General features: G+C 36.4%; 1 protein-coding gene across 1 annotated transcript; it reads left to right on the plus strand.

Moving 5' to 3' along the window:
- The first annotated feature begins 766 nt into the window (after nt 1-766).
- LOC104966625 (splicing factor U2AF 65 kDa subunit-like) lies at nt 767-15,766 on the plus strand. Its single transcript, XM_010795822.1, has 11 exons — nt 767-920; nt 2,540-2,729; nt 4,677-4,780; nt 6,380-6,531; nt 6,642-6,758; nt 8,105-8,243; nt 8,534-8,613; nt 10,775-10,897; nt 10,973-11,059; nt 12,240-12,482; nt 13,125-15,766. The coding sequence occupies exons 1-11, from the start codon at nt 872-874 to the stop codon at nt 13,254-13,256; spliced, it is 1,416 nt and encodes a 471-aa protein (XP_010794124.1). The 5' UTR covers nt 767-871; the 3' UTR covers nt 13,257-15,766.
- The last annotated feature ends 399 nt before the right edge of the window (nt 15,767-16,165 follow it).

Raw genomic sequence — 16,165 nt, forward strand, 5'->3', positions numbered from 1 at the left:
TCCACGTGTGTTGTCGACATGGTATGTGTAAAGTGACATGAGAGTGGCAGGGGGTTCTGCAGGGTAAGAGAGGGGTTTCCATTGGGAACATTTTCAGGTAATGTTCTTGCATTCTAAGGTTTTATGTATATAAAGTCCATTTTATTTATATTTTGACTTGTGTCACTACAGAAAATGCAAAATGAGGCAAAGATTATTTTTGACAAAAACATATATCATATAACAGTATTAAATATTTCAAAATATGATAGGAAAAAACTATATAGAAAAAAAATCTTATTAAAATGCTTATAATACAAATAATTGTTGGGAATCTGAAATAAAAGTGTACTTGTTAACGACACAATCTGAACTTTCAAATAAAGAGGAACACATAATGTTTGTGACTATACTTTTTTAAAGACTAACCTGACAAGCATGGATGTGCAGTATAGTAGTATCTTGTGTGTTTGTATTCAATTCTATTCTTGACAGGATTATTGATTAAAGTACGATAATATGTGGCTGGTACAAAATCAACTATTTGTATTTATGAATGATCTCCTCTTAATATAAATATTATTTATAGTATTTTGTATGTATTTTTTCTCATTTATTATTATTTTTGTTTGCTAAATACCTGCTTTTTTATTGTAAAATGCTATTGGATTGTTGTATACCAATGAACAAGTATGGATCAAATGAGTCAAAGAATACATTTTATTTTGAAGGTTATAACCGGATGTAGTTTATATACACTAGCTCTGTTTTGACACCTGGGATTTTTGAGTGCTTTTGCTGCACTGACACTCAGCGGGCTGGTTGGTTAATCTTCCCCCTCAGAAAGTGAAAGGCCTGCAATATATATTTATACACCGTGACAACCGGTACAATGTCGGATTTCGAAGAATTTGAGAAACAGCTCAGCGAAAATCGACAGGGTAAGAACTAACTGTGCCCCAATTTGGTCCACAAGCTAGCATAGTGCAAAACGTTAGCCCCCGTAAATGAATGAATGACCCGAGCTGACAGCAACTTTAGAGTGTACTTTCCCCACAACATGACTCGGCTAATTTATGTTAACATAATTAACATGTAGCTTCAAGATGCCAGTTATCTCATCCCCATCCTTAAGCCACTATAGAGCCTTTGGTAAATTGACTTACATCACTGAAGGCATTCTGGTTCCGCTGAGAACTTACCTGACATATTTATATGTTTTTTCTAGTCTGCGAAACAGCTACAAGCGAAACTCCATCACATTATTTCAACTTTTAAATTTCTATCCCCTCCTGTAAAGAAAGGTACTTGTAGAATTAAAATACGTTAACTTTTTCTTAACTATTTTGTTGTACTTTTCTATTCTGAAACCATTATTATCGACCGATTGTCGATTACCAATGATCGAATGTAATTGTTTGCCTGACTGGCCATCGTAATCGAGCTCTTTGAGGATCCAAAAATCCACAGTTTTCCCAAAAAATTTATCAGATGGGCAAAAACTTCAGAATTTGTATTGACCGCCATTCAAATGACAGCGTTGTTTTCCCCAAAAAGTGGGCGGGGCCGTAATTTTTGCCCGGAAGTGACGTAGGTGTTACTCTCATCTAAGTCTCTTCAGTGCGCATGTCACAAAACGAGATGCATTGTGGGACATGTAGTTTATGGACAACCTGCTTCTGTAAAGTGGCATGTAACCGTATAATAAACGTATTATATTCTTTGCAAGCTCTTGCGGGGCCACATCAAATCAAGTCGCGGACCGGATTTGGCCCCCGGGTCTTGAGTTTGAAACCCCTGATAGATGCGTTCAATAAGTATTCAATACCCTTAAAGGTGGAGGAATATTATTATTAAATGTCATGTGCACACGATGACAATATGTGATTTAATGTCCTACAAGTAAAATAATAACAAAAATGAAGGGACTTCCTTTTCCCAAATTACAGTTGAATTATTCTTATTGTTGACCTCATGGTAACTTCAAGATTTAACCGTTTTTTGCGAGTGAGAAGCAAAATGATAACACAGCATACAACATACCATATATTGTAGGTTAAACAAATAATAATCACAGTTGTTGGAGGGGGACAATATTCGAAAAAAGAAAAAAAAGAATCTTGAAATGAACAAGAACCAAATAGTACATTTACAAGAAAATTAACTTGGATATTCTCTGAGGTTATAAATATGTACATTTGCAAAACATTGAAAGAAACATTCAAATGAAATACAGATTACTGGAAAAAACATACACATCTTGAATATTCCCTTTTAATGATTGTTATGTTTTACATTTGTGTGAAAATATTCTCTTTAGTTAAAATAATTAAGTTAAAAAAACATTATTTATCTGAATTGTACCTCCATCCCTGGCTCTGTAATTATAATGTGTTTAAACATCAGTGGCCGTAATACGTCTCCAGAGAAGGATTATTACAGTTTTTGCCTATTATTTTTCTGTCAGTGGTTGAATCAATTGATTTTCTCAGCTCTTCTACATGCAGTATTATCAAGTGTATTACCAGATGTATAATAATGATTTATTGCTGCTGAACAGAGAGAGAAAGACACAAAAAGAGGAGTCGCAGTGAATCTACCGGCCGAGCTGACAAGCACCGCAGCTGGAGCAAAGACAGAGGGAGCCGCAGCCGAGAGAAGAGGAGCCGCAGCCGAGAGAAGAGGAGCCGCAGCCGAGAGCGAAAGAGCCGCGACCGCCGGAGCTCATCCCGGGACCACAAGAAGCACAGGTCAGGAGGAAGCTGCAGAAACACTAACGAGCTGTGAACTTTACAGTGTGTAGTACCTGAGTGAATGCTTTACAGCAGGGGTGTCCTAACGTTTTTCACCAAGGGCCACATACAGAAACATATACGAATGTCTGGGCCACTCACTTGAGGTATATTGCCTCATAAGTTCAGTTATACTGTAAGTAAGCAAAATCAATCAAATGTAGGTAGATGATGCTTGTGAGTGTTGGCAGCTCATCCCTTAAAACAGAAGCCTCAGATTGATTATGATAAGAAGAAATAGGAAGGGTGTATTTCAAGCTGTATTTTCAACTACGATATGTTAGAAAATGTTTCCAACTTTAATTGACTGCATTTATTTTAAAAGTGGTCTTACATGAACAAGTACAATATAATACAAGCACAAGTTTCATTTGTGGGCCATATTCTATTATACTTTTTTAATTTGCCGAGGGCCGATTTAAAATGGTCCGCGGGCCGTAGTTTGGACACCCCAGCTTTACATTGTAAAAGCATTCACTATACTTGAGTTTATATATACTATACTATACTTTAGTTTAGCAGAAATGGGAAGTAACTAAGTACATTTACTCAAGTATTGTACTTAACTAGATTTTTGAGGTACATGTACTTTACTTGAGTATTTCCATTTACTGCTACTTTGTAATTCTAGTCCACTGCAATTAAGAGGTAAATCCATAGGGTAAATCGCGTACTTTGACTCCACTACATTAACTTAATACTTTTAGTTACTTTACAGATTTGAAAGACTTTTTTGTGAGCACACAGCACACACAGTGAAATGTGTTCTCTGCTTTTAACCCATCCTAGTACCAGGAGTCTAGTACTAGGAGCAGTGGGCAGCTATTGTACAGCGCCCGGGGAGCAATGGGAGTGAGGGGGTTGGGGGTGTCCAGTGCCTTGCTCAAGGGCCCAGGAGGTGAACTGGGACCTCTCCAAGTAGCAGTCCACACTCCATATTTAGGTCTGGTTGGGGACTTCAACCGACGACCCTACGGCTCACAGTCCAAGCCCCTACTGACTGAGCCACTGCTAATACTTGTACTTTGAATTGAGTAACATTTTGAACTCAGGACTTTCACTTGTAACAGAGTATTCCTACTCTCTGGCACGTCTCGTACGAGATTTAGGTACTTGTACCTTACGCCACTTTATGCCTTTACTCCTTTACACGAATATCAGAGGGAAATACTTTTGTCTTCAGAATGTATCCAAAAGCTCAGGTAACGGATTACTTTACAAATGTTTGCAAAAAAAAGGCATTTGAAGCGATGAGTTGATACATTTTTTACAAAAATAAATAATTAGCAGCAAAAAACCTGAAGTTAATCCAGCTTCTCAAAAATGTGAGGATTTGCTTTTTTTCCTTCTTAGTTATTTTTATGTATTAGTAGCATTGAGGTTTGGAACAACACATATTTTGAGTTTGTGGTGACACGTTATGGGACATAATTCACCGTTGGGTATATTGTGTGTTGCAACACGGACCTGTTAGTGAGGGTACCGTGTTGTGGTGTTCATGCTAGCTTGACAGTAGCAACGAGGAGATGTACTTACCTTGTCTTGAAATAAAGTGTGGAGTTCCATACTGAACACACCGCCTCTGACTCCCTTTCATCGGCTCTACAAGTGTTTCTTTGGACTCTTTGTAAACCTGACCTGACCTGACCTGCATAATAATCTCTTGATATCTTATATAATAGTTCAACAGAAACAATCTGGGACATCTTCTCTCTTATTATCCCTGATAATACTTAAATACTTCTACTTACATTTTAAATGCAGTACTTTTATTTCTCACAGAAATTGTTTATAGTGTGATAATCATACTTTTATTTAAGCTTGTCCATTCACTCTCACTCGTGTTTACTTAAACACACACTTCTCTGTGTGAACATTAAACGTTATGTTTCCGTGTCTCTGCAGCCACTCCCCCAGGAGAACCAGGAAGAAAAGGACCTGCAAATATTGGGATGTGCCTCCTCCTGGCTTTGAACACATCACACCAATGCAATATAAAGCTATGCAAGGTACTTATCATATTATTTAAAAAAAATGTTTTCAGACCTATAACTTCAAGGAGTAATAATATTTTACAGCCTTTATCCAGACCTGAACGTGGCTAATTCTGCTTCCAAAAGGGGTTATAATTATCACAATTCTTGAAACAGTTTAACGGCCGGCGAGGCTTTTTTTTTTTTTTCTCACGACACTGTGTCTCAGGGCTTCTTAACATTTAAAAATAGAAATCATACCATCCTAACGGGAAGAAACTCAGCTATCTGATGATATGAACCATTTGTACCGAAACAAAACACAAGTCTCACAAGAAGGGTCTAAATGAGCCCTGAGCGAAAACATGCTAACGCACTTAGCACAGAACTCTAGGTATAAATCGATCTATATACTTATCGGATCTGCACAAACCAGCTTAGCTAACATCCTGAGATTCCACAGATTCTAGAAGTATAAGTATCATCACTGAGCGATCAGAACTTGTGACAGGGGAAGCAAATACAGACAACACACGACGTAGCTTTAGGTAGCAAAACACGGAAATATGCTCACTTTAGCTGTTATTCTGATCAAAAGTTCTGTTCAATGGCATTACAACGAAAAAAACGCGGCTGAAGGTTAATCCATATTTTAATCCAATGTGTCTGTCACTTATAAAAAAGTATTGATAATCCATATTTTCAGTTTATATCAGTGTGACATACACTTCCAAGGGATGTAAATGCTCCTGCACATAGCCTACCGTAGTGTTTAAATAAGTCAATATGATTGAAGTAAAAGAAAAAAGGTGTTCTGTTCACAACCTGCCAGAGAACCTCTGTTTTTCAGTTTTCTTCAGTATCAAAGTAATCCAGCGATAGTTGTCTTCATATCCAGGGGTGCATAGCAAGTACAACACAAATGACGAAAAGTTAAACAAAGAATCGAAACATGAGTGACTAAAACCATTAATTCCAACTTTTTTCATGTTGCACTATCAATACATTTTTCGGTATAAATTCTTATAATCTCATTACACTGACACTCTTTATATTCACATTTAATATTCATATACGGTAGTAATATTATTGCAAATGGATCAATGATGCACAGTAAAAGGATTTTCAACAGGCCAATTTTAAAATACAAAAAATTAGAACATCTATTTAGATTTCTTCCACATTAAAATGGTTGTGTACGCATACATTCATATTAAAATTCTTATTTGGGGGATTTAAGTGTTTTTCATTAATAGGATGTGTCCTAAAAAATGTGATGTGCTGGGACCATCATTTGGATTAAAAAAAAATCCGTAACAATTTTTAACAAGCTCTGTTATCTTTAGTATTTAAATGTATTTAGAGATTTTGTTAGAAGTGATCTTTCATTTGATACTATTTATATCCATTATTATTCAAAAAAACATAATTTAGGATTCTGCAGGGGTTTTCTGGGGTCGAAAAAAATAAAAATAATAACCCTTTTATTTAAAGTAGAGACCAGCAAGTAAATAGTTTGAAACACTGGTTGAAACACCAAACACTTTAATTTATTTGCAGTTTTCTCTGAAAGACGGAGGAGACTTTGCAGAAGTTAAGAGTTTTTTAGCTGAAGTTTCTCACTCCATCCCTCAGCGGCCGGGCAGATACCAACCATCGCTCTGCTGGCGACCTCCACCAGCGGCGGCTTGGCTTCAGCTCCGACGCAAGTGCCCATCGTCGGCAGCCAGATGACCAGACAGGCCAGACGCCTCTATGTAGGAAACATTCCCTTTGGAGTAACTGAGGTAAAGTGTCTACTGTTTCTTTGACTTCCTGATTCGTATGTGCTTTTTACACCAAACACTGATATGTTCATGTTGTTTGCAGCCATGCTGTTTATTCTCTTCCTCCCCAGGAGTCCATGGCCGAGTTCTTTAACGCTCAGATGAGACTCGCCGGCCTCTCACAAGCCCCGAGCAACCCGGTCCTGGCTGTGCAGATCAATCAGGACAAAAACTTCGCTTTCCTAGAGGTACATGTTGCCAATCTATGGCATATAGGTCATTGTAAGTAAAACATTTGACAAGAAGTTGTACATTTACTACATTTAAAGGTATAGATTTACATAAAATCCCCAAATCAAAGGAAAGAAGTGTTAAAGTTTAGAGCAACCTCATTACACCACAAATATATGACGTTATATTCTCACAGTTTCTAAGTAATTGAATCTCTAATAAGAACATAATAAATCAAAGTCAGTAAATCAAAGTTATTTTGTCCTTGTTCTCTATATTTCACACATAACTATAAGATTTCATTGTGTTACTACTTTTTGTAATCTTTATTATCTTAAAATTACGATTATTGGAGTTCACATACCCTGTCTCCCAAATATTGTATTGTTGAATGATAATTCTTCTCTTGACCTACAGAAACATCAGAAAAGGGTGCTTTTCTCTGGTCTAACAGCAGCCAAAAAAATAATAGTAATACGATGGAAACCCCCACATACTTTATTTATTAAGCAATGGATATCATCCTTCCATGACCTACTAATCTCAGAGCTGTCAATCGCTTCTGCTAATAAGGCTAAGGGGGAAACATTAGAGGCTATTCAAAGAGCTGCTGATCAGGTAATATCATTCATGTAAATGATGATTGTACATATACGCACACCTTGGTGCAATTGTAGATTATTAGGAGTTAATCGCAATTCAGCTTAAACAGAGGAAATGTTATGTGGAGAAAAAAAAAAGGTATGAATGTATTTTATGTGGATAAATTGTTATGCTATAAATTGTTATGCTATAAATTGTAATGCTATTATATAAATAATATATATAATATATATATGAACTCAGACGATTGCTAAAAAAACATCAGGTAGGATTTTCTGTGAAATGGCAAGATGGGTGGGAAGAGGGGGGGATGGGGTGGCATGGGAAAGGGATTCCCTATTTTTTTTTCTTTCTTTGTCTTTTCTTTTTCTTTTTGTATTGTCTATAATATTGTTTATATAATTTGTATCTGTATAAGTCCCTTTTGTGAGGGGAAAAAAACCCAACAACAATAAAAAGTTGGTCAAAAAAAAAAAATTATGATTAATAAATTACTAAATTGTTTACCACCATTGTATCAATGTACAAGGAAAATTCCGGTTTGTAAAACTTATTTAAAAATATGAATGTACAAGAAATACAGACAAAATAACCGTTTAAAAAACAAGACGCATATTAAACATTCTCCACACAAATAAACATAACTGTAATGTTACTTTTGTGAATAAAATAAATAAATAATCATCACATTATGTGATCATAAGAAAAATAAAATAAAATATGCCAGATGTGCCAGTATCAAATGATTTTCCTTTTACAGTTTCGGTCTGTAGATGAGACGACACAGGCGATGGCCTTCGATGGAATCATTTTTCAGGGTCAATCACTGAAGATCAGAAGACCTCACGACTACCGGCCTCTGCCTGGAAACTCAGAGCAGCCGGCTTTCCACGTCCCAGGTTTGTTACCATTGTAACATTAAGTAATGTCAGCTCATCGGTTTATCATTCACTTGTGAGAGTAACGCATTGCGAATTGTCGCTTTAAGTCTGTTGTGAATGTACCATAAGGGTAAGGACATCTCCAAGCGGTTGACCAATCACAACAGAGCCAGCCAACTCACCAATCAGAGCAGACTGGGCTCTGGTTTCAGACAGAGGGTGAAAAGGGGTGCTGCAGCAATAGGGCCCATTTAAAAAATGTTTTCTGAAATATGAAATGTATTTTGTTGTTGTTTTGTTCTCTGCAGGCGTTGTCTCCACAGTCGTACCTGATTCTCCCCACAAACTGTTTATAGGAGGCCTGCCCAACTACCTTAATGATGACCAGGTATTTCCCTGAGAACAGATTGAACAGGCACAATCATGTTTCCTTATTCTCACACTTGCGGAGGCTTTTCTTTGTCACACTATAAACATGCACAAAATATGTCATACATTTCCTTATTAAATCAAGAACCCAAAACGTTGTTATGGTAGAGAAAAAAAGCCAGAAACAGAACGTGACCCCAGAAAAGAATCCCTAAAAATCATCATAATAAATCATAAGTAGTTTCATATTAAATGGATTGTATTTGTGTTGTAGAAGTATTAACAATGGACCAATTCTCAAGATAATTAATACCAACATTAAACTATGATATCACAATAATCAACTTGTGTCATTTATTACATGAATACTAGCATTTAAGATGGCTTTTTGTGACAAAGTAAACTGCTTATACCTTTCTCATGTTAAGCACACTGGTTAAAGAAAGGTAAGCAAAGTCCAGTATATTTACACAAAAGGCTGATAAACTGATATTTATATTTATTTCTGCATTTGGCCTCAATATTGGCCTTGAGTCCATATTGTCAAAGAAAAAGTCCACCTTTTTTCTTGAATTTTTTTGATAATTAATTTTAGTATCTTACCAACTGTGAATATTTCCTTATTGCTGAAGTTAGCAAACTTTGATGGCTCTTCTAAATAAGTAATCGATTTATATCAAAGAAAAGTGTTTTTTGTTTTCGATAAATCAGCAATGAATGGAAAGCCCCTGTTCATACAGTAGCAAGGTACACCATATTTACTGGTTCTTCAAAAACCCACCGTTAAGCGCTGCCGGAAGATAACGAAATACTCCGAATAAATAAAATATTGCAGTATTGGAATGTAAGGTGGAGAAAAGGCAGATTTAAAAACAGGTCGCTTAAACAGAAATGTGCAATATCATCCTTTTGAAAAATCTAGTTGAACTTTTCCTTTGACAGTATAAAAAGTGAAAGTACAAATGTTCTCATAAGTACTAATACTCTGAAGGTTTCCACAGCTCCATCTTTGCTCTCAGCTGTGCAGATGATTTCCATTTCCACAGTGAATTGAATGATGTCTCTCTAACTCTAACTAGCTGTCATGTGACCGATGTATATTCTTGACTTCTATTTTTGATCTAACTCTTGCAGTCTCTTGCCACTGCATTGATACTCACAGCTCTTTCATTTTTGTTCCCCCACTTTGTCCCCAGCTAGGGGCCTGTAAGATCGTTAAGTCTGCGCTCATAATTTGTTCAGTAGTTCTCATCTACTGCTGCCATGCCAACATGTAACACAAGGCAAGTAAAGACATCCTGGTCCCCACAGGATACACTCCCTGCCAGCAGGCTACTTCCTGTCTCCCATCATGCATTTGGAGCGCGTTTCGTGGGGGTTAATCATTAGTTTTGTATGGGGAGGGGGGTTTATTCAGCGTTTAATATAAAGGTAAGAAAACACATTTTCCAAGTGTTATGTTCTAATGAATAACAAAGTTCTTTTTGTATTTACCTTGCACCATTTTGTGGAAAAGATTACTTTGAATATAAATTTATTACAGCTTATTTTATATACCGGTAATTTGCATATTCACTAAATGTTGTGATTTATTTGCCTGAAACTGGAAAAATTAATACTTTTTTAATCTAAATAAAATCATTTTTCTGTTACCTTCCAACATTTCTCGGGAGAAAAACTAATTTTAATATTAGATAAATGTTACCCTGTTCCCGCATTATTTGCGTCCAACCGTTGTGCCTGTACAGTAGCTGGTTAAATGCATTTCAACGATTTCAACTCAATCTAATTAAGATCACTTTTGGTTTACTTCGCACCATTTTCTGTGATGTATTATTTCTTGAGGGATTCATACCTTTTTGGTCAATTCAGTCTACGAGCTGTTTTGGTTTTCTGTGTTCATGTGACTATAGTGTGTATACTGTATGTGTGTGTTTGACTGTACGTGTTTGGACCCCAGGAATAATATTGCTAACGCTAATGTGGATCCTAAACCTTTAAAATCCCAAAAGAAATGAACATTTGAATGCAGTGTAAAGTCTACTTAACTGCATACATGTCATTTGCAGTAATCACTTTATCTATTGGATTGTGATGTGATGCTTTTAGGTATCAAATGGATCACTTCCTGCATGTTCTCTTTGTAATATCAGTCGTCCTGCGCTCTTGGCTGTTTGCAGGTGAAGGAGCTCCTGACGTCGTTCGGGCCTCTCAAAGCGTTTAATCTGGTGAAGGACAGCGCCACCTCGCTATCTAAGGGTTACGCCTTTTGCGAATATGTCGATATCAGCGCTACAGATCAGGTAATTATAGTCTTCTATGTGTCGGATTATATACTGTGTCGTTTTTTACTTTAACGTGTGTGTTTTCTCTGTCAGGCAGTAGCTGGGCTCAATGGGATGCAACTGGGCGACAAAAAGCTGGTAGTCCAAAGAGCGAGTGTGGGTGCTAAAAACGCAAATACTGTGAGTCAATGAAACTCTTTTACTTCTTTAAGGCCCTGATGGAGATTAGGTATGTATTTTTGTATGGTTATAAATCCGGCGCTTCCTGGAAAAAGTAAAATATATGGACTGTAAATTAGCAGCTAAATTTAATTATTTGTACCCTTATTTTTCCTGCTGTGACAAATGTATTATGTTGGCATTAAGTAAGTGGTTCCCAGCCCTTGAAAATGACTTGTATACCTCATTTAATACAAATGCATTTAAACTACACGATATGTACACCTATTGTCAGTGAGAACATTTTTATATTCAGACTCACTTTTTTAGTTTGGAAATATATTGCAATCACTAATATTTCTACGTACCCCCTGCAATCTCCTCAAGTACCCCTAGGGGTTGACTTTCCCCCGGTTGGGAACCACTAAAGCAGGGGTGTCAAACTGAAATACACAGTGGGCCAAAATAAAAAATTAAAATCGGTACTAGTCGAGGGCCGGACTGGTTCAATGTTTATTGCAAAACTTATTGAAATGAACTTATTGCACATATTAAACCTGGAACTAACAAAGCTTAAATGGATTTGCCTATTGTTTTAAACATGAAACATTAAATAATCAGTTGCATTCATTTCTTATGGCTCTATCTGCAGCTTTTCCGGAGTCATTTCTTATGATTACATTTTTCCACAGGCCAACAACAGCTTCAATAAAACTATTTCCCTCAAAGAACAAACCAAACATGCCCTGTTGTCTCAAGAAAAAAAGTGCAAAAGGAAACATCCACGTAAACTCAGTGTGCTGCTCTGTGATGCTAGTTCAAGCCAGATACTTGGCATCTCATCTTGGGTGCAAGGTCATCAATGTTTGGGCTCAGGCTCTGAGCTGAGGAAACCCTCAGGCCGAAAGTAAATTCACCAAGGGCCTGATTTGGCCGGCGGGCCATATCTAATAGTAATTACAAATTATCCTGCGGGCCGAAATTAAATCCACCAAGGGCCTGATTTGTCCCCCGGGCCTTCAGTTTGACACATGTGCGTTAAAGTATACATGGTAAACAAACAAGATCAACATGAATACATAAACAAGCAGGGAGTGCATGGCAGGAAGCAGCAGGCTTTATGGGAAATATATTCTAATATATTTGCTTTAAGTCAGAGAATGGAGACTGAAGTGTTCCCTGATGTGTGCGACTCCTCCAGACCTCCATCATCGAGACCCCGGTGACGCTGCAGGTCCCCGGCCTGCAGAGGCTGCAGAACTCTGGCCTGCCCACGGAGGTGCTGTGCCTTCTCAACATGGTGATGCCCGAGGAGCTGGTGGACGACGAGGACTACGAGGAGATCCTGGAGGACATCCGAGAAGAATGCTGCAAGTACGGCAGCGTGCGCTCCATCGAGATCCCCCGACCCGTGGATGGGGTGGAGGTCCCCGGCTGTGGGAAGGTACTAGTTTAGACTTTATACCAGTTATTATCATACCTGTTACATTTTTCTTACAAAGCCAGCACTTCGATTTCTGCCTTCCTCGTTCTGCTCTGGCAAAGCACAGTGTAGGTTATCTCCTTCAATCTGACCACTCACTGCCTTGCTTTTCATTTTCAAACTGGAAACAATTATATAAAATAGTTTCTGAGGCTTCCATTATCCATATGTTTGTAATTTGAACCTAATGCATCAGAGCTCTGTTAAAGGGGTTCTGTAATATTGGGTTTAATATTAAATAAATAAATACATTAAAGAATAGATCTCTTTGAAATGTATTAATATCGCTGTTTATATGCAAAGTCGATGAAGGGGGCAATAAATAAAACCTAGAGAATAATACAAAATATAATATAAATTAATAGTTTAATAAAAACAAATATTACAAACATGCATATTTTCAAAACAACAAGGACTACATTTATATATTTTATTGGAAATTATATTTCATAATGCAACATTTATTTCCCTTTTATTTATTTATATGTTTTTTTTCTGAATGAATAGGGCATGGTTTTCTCACAGATTCAGACCAATGCATCATTATTTAAATGCTTATTTCCTCTCTTATTTAGTTACTTATCTCATTTGTTTTCCCTCCAGATCTTTGTGGAGTATGTTTCTGCTGCAGACGGTCAGAAAGCCATGCAAGCCCTCACCGGCCGCAAGTTTGCCAACAGAGTGGTGGTCACCAAATACTACGATCCGGACCAGTATCACAGACACGAGTTCTGAAAGCACAGGAGAATCCTTCTTTCTGTTTGTGAAAGGAGAATTCTGTTCAGGCGGTTTCTTTACCTAAGAAAATACTTATTTTATTACATCTTCTACCTAACAAACTGGACTGAAGTGTGTATTTCTTCACCGAATATCTAACTCCTAGCTTTAGCTTCAACACCTGAACTGAAATGAGTGAATACAAAATAATACTGCAGTTTCTAGGGATGTCACGATGCCAGATATTTAGTAGTGGATAACTATACCAATGAAATTCCGCAATCTTGATACCTAATGTGTAATTGTATTGTATGTGTTATTGTTATATACTAAGGGGCTGGAAATTTGACACATTGACTCATCTCTATACGGTTGACCAATCACAACAGAGCTGGCAAAAACAACATTTTAAAAGACCTTTTTTGAACACATCATGACAACGATTTGATTTACCTTCGTTGATTTATTCATTTTGAACGCTTCACAGTGAAACTCTATGGCCCTTCCACTAAACCGGCTGCTAACAGCAAACATGAACTAATCGTTCTTCCAAAATGAGTGCTAGTGATTTAATGAACACCTCTTTCAACAGTACCCTAATTTCTGTACTTTCATACGATCAAAATGCTTGCATCAACTTGGTACCTATGTATCTGTTCTTGTGACATCCCTATCAATATCCATTACATTTGTAGTAGAATGAATGTGACATGTATCTTATCTAATACTGCCTGACGATGCCAGAGTAGCTGTCTTATGGAGTATGCACTATATGAGAAAAAACAGTCAAATGTTTAGATATCCCTACTGAGCACAAACATTCATTTCACTGTTTTCGATTTGAAAAGCCATCATAAATGTTTATTGTGTGGCTTTGACAGAAAAAAAAAGTTTTTATTTATTTTTTGAAAAGTCATATTTTCGTCTTTACGTAATATTAGTCATTAACCATATACAACTCTATTACACTGCTCACATAGAATACAGGGCTGTACTGAGCAGTTCAAAACTAAAATGCTACATTCAAATATTAAATTAACATTTGAATGCTGCAAAGGTTTTTTTTATTTTTTTTATGTCTTTTCATTTACTTTAAAGCTGATATGTGTTCAAGGTTGCAGATAAATATTGGTTTTATTATACTTTGTGTATAATTGATTCCAGTAGTGGTTGCATTGCACTGCCTCAACTCCAAACATTTTATATAACACATTTTTATCCAACCAAATAATCTGCTTCAATCCATATTTGTTTGTGTTGCAAGATCAACATTTTGACTTTGGTCCAAACCTTTTTTTGCTTTCCTACTTGCTGCACACCAATGGTGGTAACAATATTAACCTGTTTTATTGATTCAATTATATGTTATTCAACTAAATGCAATTTCTAACAAAAACATTAAATTGTCCTTGCTTTTCATGGTGACGATGTAATAAAAATATGTGACAATATATTTAAAACCTCAATAGAAGCTTCACATTTTTTTTAAAGATGGCATTCGGTACAACCCTAACTAAATCTAAACGTAATCTTTTTTAAACATTTTGACGGTAATGGGGTAAATGTGTGTTTTGTCACTTGAGTCAGAAATCAAGGGCTTTTTGTGTCAAATATGACTTTAAAGAAAAGCAAATTGGTAAACAGCTTCCGTTGGTCTAATAAAAAAAACTAAGCAGCATATGTTAATAAATGCACCTTTAAGTTTTGTTGATCGCAAACTGAATGACTTTTTTCAAAAACATTTATTCTTTTTGTGAACGATCAAAGAAAATGGATCCAATGAAAGCATTAATGTATTATTAGAAAATAACTTATGCTTGAAAAGTGCAAGCGCAAACATCCCAAATGATTTGTCTGATATCGGGATGTGAGATAATGTTCTGTTGCAGAGTTACCACATTATGTTTTAGTGCAATAAATATCACAGATCATAAAAAGCCACTCTTTCATATATATTTTTGAATGGCCAAGAATTTAAAAACATTTTTATTTTGTACAAATTCAGCCACTGCCATTGCCTTGAGTACATGCTTCCGTCCACTGTCAGTCTGACTGCGAGTAATCCTTTTGTGCATTATGATTGGATCAGTTATGGCTGGTTATTGATGTATTTAAAATGTGTAAATATGTATTCAAATACCTAGTTGTTTTATCACAGAGGTCCCTCTATTATCTTTTATTAACATCTTAAGTCATATCCGTTTACATTTACTCACCTTCTCTTATTATTCATTTATTTAACAGAAGTCATTATGTGATGTTTTAGAATCACAGCTTTTTGTTTTATTCTGAAAAGTATTACCGGTAGTAAGTATTTATGTTTTATTTTAGTTATGGATACATGTTTAACAAATTGTTATAATTAGTAAATATGTTTTATCCACTTCCGTCGATAAACTTGTTTAATTTAAAATGGTGTTACCAGAGGTGACAGTACGTCAATGCTTGTTGGATCATTAATTAGCCTTCCCTGCCCTCTATTGGTCCTAATAAGGCACTGCAAAACTACATTAAAGGGGTACTTTTTACGTAATTTTGTTATGTTGTTGTTTAAAACCCTCCTATTGTCTTTGTTTCCCCCCCTTTACTTTGATGTTAGCGGTCCTGTTTTAACTGCTATTACATTAACACAAAAACCATTAATCATCAACAAATTTCCTTTAACACCCTTTCAAACTGTACATATTGTATCAGACTACTGGTACACATGAAAAACTGCAGTAAATATACAAATAATAGACACTGAACATGTATTGCGTGTGCCAGGTGTGATCCATGTGGGGGGATGGGCACATAAGAGCGGGAAATTTGTCAAATTGGTGTGTGTGTGTGTGTGTGTGTGTGTGTGTGTGTGTGTGTGTGTGTGTGTGTGTGTGTGTGTGTGTGTGTGTGTGTGTGTGTGTGTGTGTGTGTGTGTGTGTGTGTGT

This window comes from Notothenia coriiceps, unplaced genomic scaffold, assembly GCF_000735185.1.
Source record: "Notothenia coriiceps isolate Sejong01 unplaced genomic scaffold, NC01 NC01_scaffold00037250, whole genome shotgun sequence".
In the NCBI taxonomy this organism is placed as follows: Eukaryota; Metazoa; Chordata; class Actinopteri; order Perciformes; family Nototheniidae; genus Notothenia; species Notothenia coriiceps.

Excerpts from the sequence above, each read along its gene's own strand:
- LOC104966625 (XM_010795822.1), top strand. The coding sequence starts at position 872 with ATGTCGGATTTCGAAGAATTTGAGAAACAGCTCAGCGAAAATCGACAG. Across the intron at positions 2,730-4,676 it reads CGGGACCACAAGAAGCACAG|CCACTCCCCCAGGAGAACCA; the intron begins GTCAGGAGGAAG and ends GTGTCTCTGCAG. Across the intron at positions 8,244-8,533 it reads GCCGGCTTTCCACGTCCCAG|GCGTTGTCTCCACAGTCGTA; the intron begins GTTTGTTACCAT and ends TGTTCTCTGCAG.